The sequence below is a fragment of the Saprolegnia parasitica genome (genome assembly GCF_000151545.1).
Source record: "Saprolegnia parasitica CBS 223.65 unplaced genomic scaffold supercont2.884, whole genome shotgun sequence".
NCBI classification, from domain to species: Eukaryota; Oomycota; class Saprolegniomycetes; order Saprolegniales; family Saprolegniaceae; genus Saprolegnia; species Saprolegnia parasitica.
Genome location: NW_012157278.1, coordinates 1 through 2,969, shown reverse-complemented (window position 1 = coordinate 2,969; position 2,969 = coordinate 1). Strand labels below are relative to the sequence as shown.

At 62.1% G+C, this 2,969-nt stretch overlaps 1 protein-coding gene across 1 annotated transcript; it reads left to right on the top strand.

The window, feature by feature from the left end:
• Nucleotides 1-294: 294 nt before the first annotated feature.
• SPRG_17963 (hypothetical protein) lies at nt 295-2,948 on the top strand (the record flags this gene model as incomplete). Its single annotated transcript, XM_012357383.1, has 3 exons — nt 295-666; nt 772-967; nt 1,017-2,948. Coding segments are annotated over 3 exons (2,500 nt in total), but the record flags the coding sequence as incomplete, so codon positions are not given.
• Nucleotides 2,949-2,969: the final 21 nt, after the last annotated feature.

The window sequence follows — 2,969 nt, the reverse complement described above, 5'->3', positions numbered from 1 at the left end:
ATGAGAGGCCTACGCCCTTGATTCACCTTACTCAGAGCCTGCAGTCCCCTCGGACGGAGCTCGTAATAAAGACCCACGCATCGCGCCCACATAGGTCTGTAGGATGACGGCTCGAGAAGACGACTTGTGACAAGGGAAATCATGACTTGTGAGCACCTTCATTTCGCAAACCATGGCGCCTTATGGCGCGGAACGGCGCCATCGGATTGGCTCACCAGAAAAACAAACGTCCTCTGATTGGTGCGTCGAAAAATTGCGTGTGCACCAATAAAATCGCAGAATCGAGGCATGCAGCTCGCTCCGTCTGACGGAGCTCCGCACCGCGCAGGCGCTGGCCCACGACGCTGCACGCCGCAAGAACGACCGCACATCGACCTACCGCAGCAGCAGCGCGCACTACGTGTCGTCGACTCTCAACATCTTGGCGGCGACCGTCACGAACGTCCCATGTTATGCCACCGCCGCTGACGTCGCCGCGTTTTGCCGACAGCACGCCAACCTCGGCAGCAGCTTCCTGTCCGTGTCGATGGCGCCGTACGAGCCTGGACGACGGGCTCGATCCACTGTCTACGTGGCGTCCACACTTCACTTGGCGCGTCTCCTCAGCCTCGACGGGCTCGATTGGCAGCGCGCGCCTCTCTGCGTGCGCGAGGTCGAGCCCAACACGTGATCGGCCTGCGCCGATGTCACCAGCGAATTCTTGGACGGACGATCCTTGCACGTGCTTCGTGCGGCGGTGAGTGCAGCATCCACGTTTGTCACCGTCGACAGGGTCACGTTTACGTGCTCGAGCACGGACGCGACGGCATTTGCAATCACGTTTGACGGCGAGAACGACTACCGCTACCGCGTCTGCTTCAAGGTGACCAGCATCGTCCACTGTTGCGTCGGCATCAACCGATTCGAGCACGTCGTCGTTCGGTTCACGTTGCAGACGCCACCGTTTCTCTTTGTCGGCGACCCGGACGTTGACGGACGAAAACCGCATCTGGCCGATCGCCGACGCTGCGTACAAGTGGGATCGATCGGACGATCCGTCGCCCAACGGTGCGTTTGGTCACTGCCGATGCTACCATCTCGTGCTTGCCGACGGCGTCGAGGCCACCGACGTCATCTTCTTGCTCACGAGGTTTGGCGTCACGGACGTCGCGCGCGAACCGACGGTGCCCGTGTACGCCGGATTGTTGTCGCCACGGCCAACCGACTGGGCGTACGGTCATGCGTACGAGCTGCAGCACCTTTCGTTTCCGCTGCGGTATGCGCTGCACGTCCTCATCTCGCAAGAGGCGTTGGTCTTTGAACGCGGTGCCGACGCGGCGACAGTGGTTTGGATGCTTGCGCAAACCCACGCGTCGGCGACCGACGTCATCGAGTATCTCTACACGCCGCTGCGCAGCCCACCGGATATGCCACCGAATCTGCATCCGTTTGGCCGCTGGCTGTCCACCTGCCCCAACCACCCATCCAACGACACGACGACGACACCGACGACACCGACGACGACGACGGTGTCGAGGAAGGCCGACGACATGACGCCAGCAACGATGCCACAAGTGCGTCGGGTGCTCGTGACACCATTACGCATCGTCGTCGAAGCCCCGGAGGTTGTCGTGTCGAACCGCGTCTTGCGCCAGTATGCCCAGCACATGGACCGGTTCCTCCGCGTCAGCTTCGTCGACGAGCACTTTGGCCCGCTGCACGGCGCCAAGAGTCCTCGGATCCTCGATCGCATCGCGGCTATTCTTCGGCATGGTCTCGTCGTCGGTGGCGAAACGTACGTCTTTCTCGGGTACTCGAGCTCGCAACTGCGCGCGCACAGCTGCTGGTTTTACCGGGATCCGCCCATTGGGACCGTTGGCGTGCCGACAGCAGCGTCGATCTACGCCTCGGTCGGACAACTGGACGTGATACCGTCGGCCAGTACGCGCGGCGCTCGGCTCGGTCAAGCACTCAGCACGACGACACCGACCGTGCGCCTGCGACGGTACGAGTGCGGTCGCCGCCCCGACAGTACGCGCAACGGCTACGTCTTCTCCGATGGCATTGGCGCCATCTCGCCCTACATCGCTCAGGACATTGCCGACGACCTCGGGCTCAAGCACGTGCCGTCGGCGTTTCAAATTCGGTACGGCAGCTCCAAGGGCGTTGTGAGCGTCAACACATCGTTTGTATTGACCGACATTAACATGGAGCTCCGCGACTCGATGCACAAGTTTGCTTCGGAGCACGACGCGATCGAGGTGTGCAGCGTGCCACAAGTGCTGCCTGCGTACCTCAACCGCCAACTCATCACGCTTCTCTCGACGCTTGGTGTCCGCGACGACGCGATTCTGTCGCTGGCCGACGACATGCTGCGGGAGACGGCGGCGCCGCTGGACACGCTGACCAAAGCCATTCGGTTTGTAAAAGCGTACGCACCAAAAGCGCCAATCCGACGCCTTCTCGAGGCCGGGATCAGCATTCACGACCAACTCGTCGCCGACTGGCTGCACCTTCTGCGCCGCCACTTGCTCTACAGCGTCCAGTTCAAAGCTCGGATCCGTGTGCCCGATGGCGTCGTTCTCATGGGTGTGCTGGACGAGACCGGCAGGCTGCCCGAAGGCTGCGTCTTTTTCCAGTCCAGCGGCATGTCTCGCTATGCGATCACACCGCCGGCACTTGGCACGCGCTGCGTCGTCGGCCGTAACCCGAGTCTCCACCCGGGCGACCTTCGGATTCTGACATACTACGCGGATGTCCCGGCGCTCCACCATCTCTATGACGTATTGGTCTTCTCGTCGCGCGGGGACCGACCCGTGACCGACATGATGTCGGGAGGTGACTTGGATGGCGATCTGTACTTTTGTCTCTGGGACCACCGACTCGTGCCGGCGCAGGATGTGCCACCGATGCACCCGCCCCCAACCTCATGGGGCATTCCACCGCCGTCGTCCGCCCCCGGCATCCAGGTGCAACTGCAATCTCACATC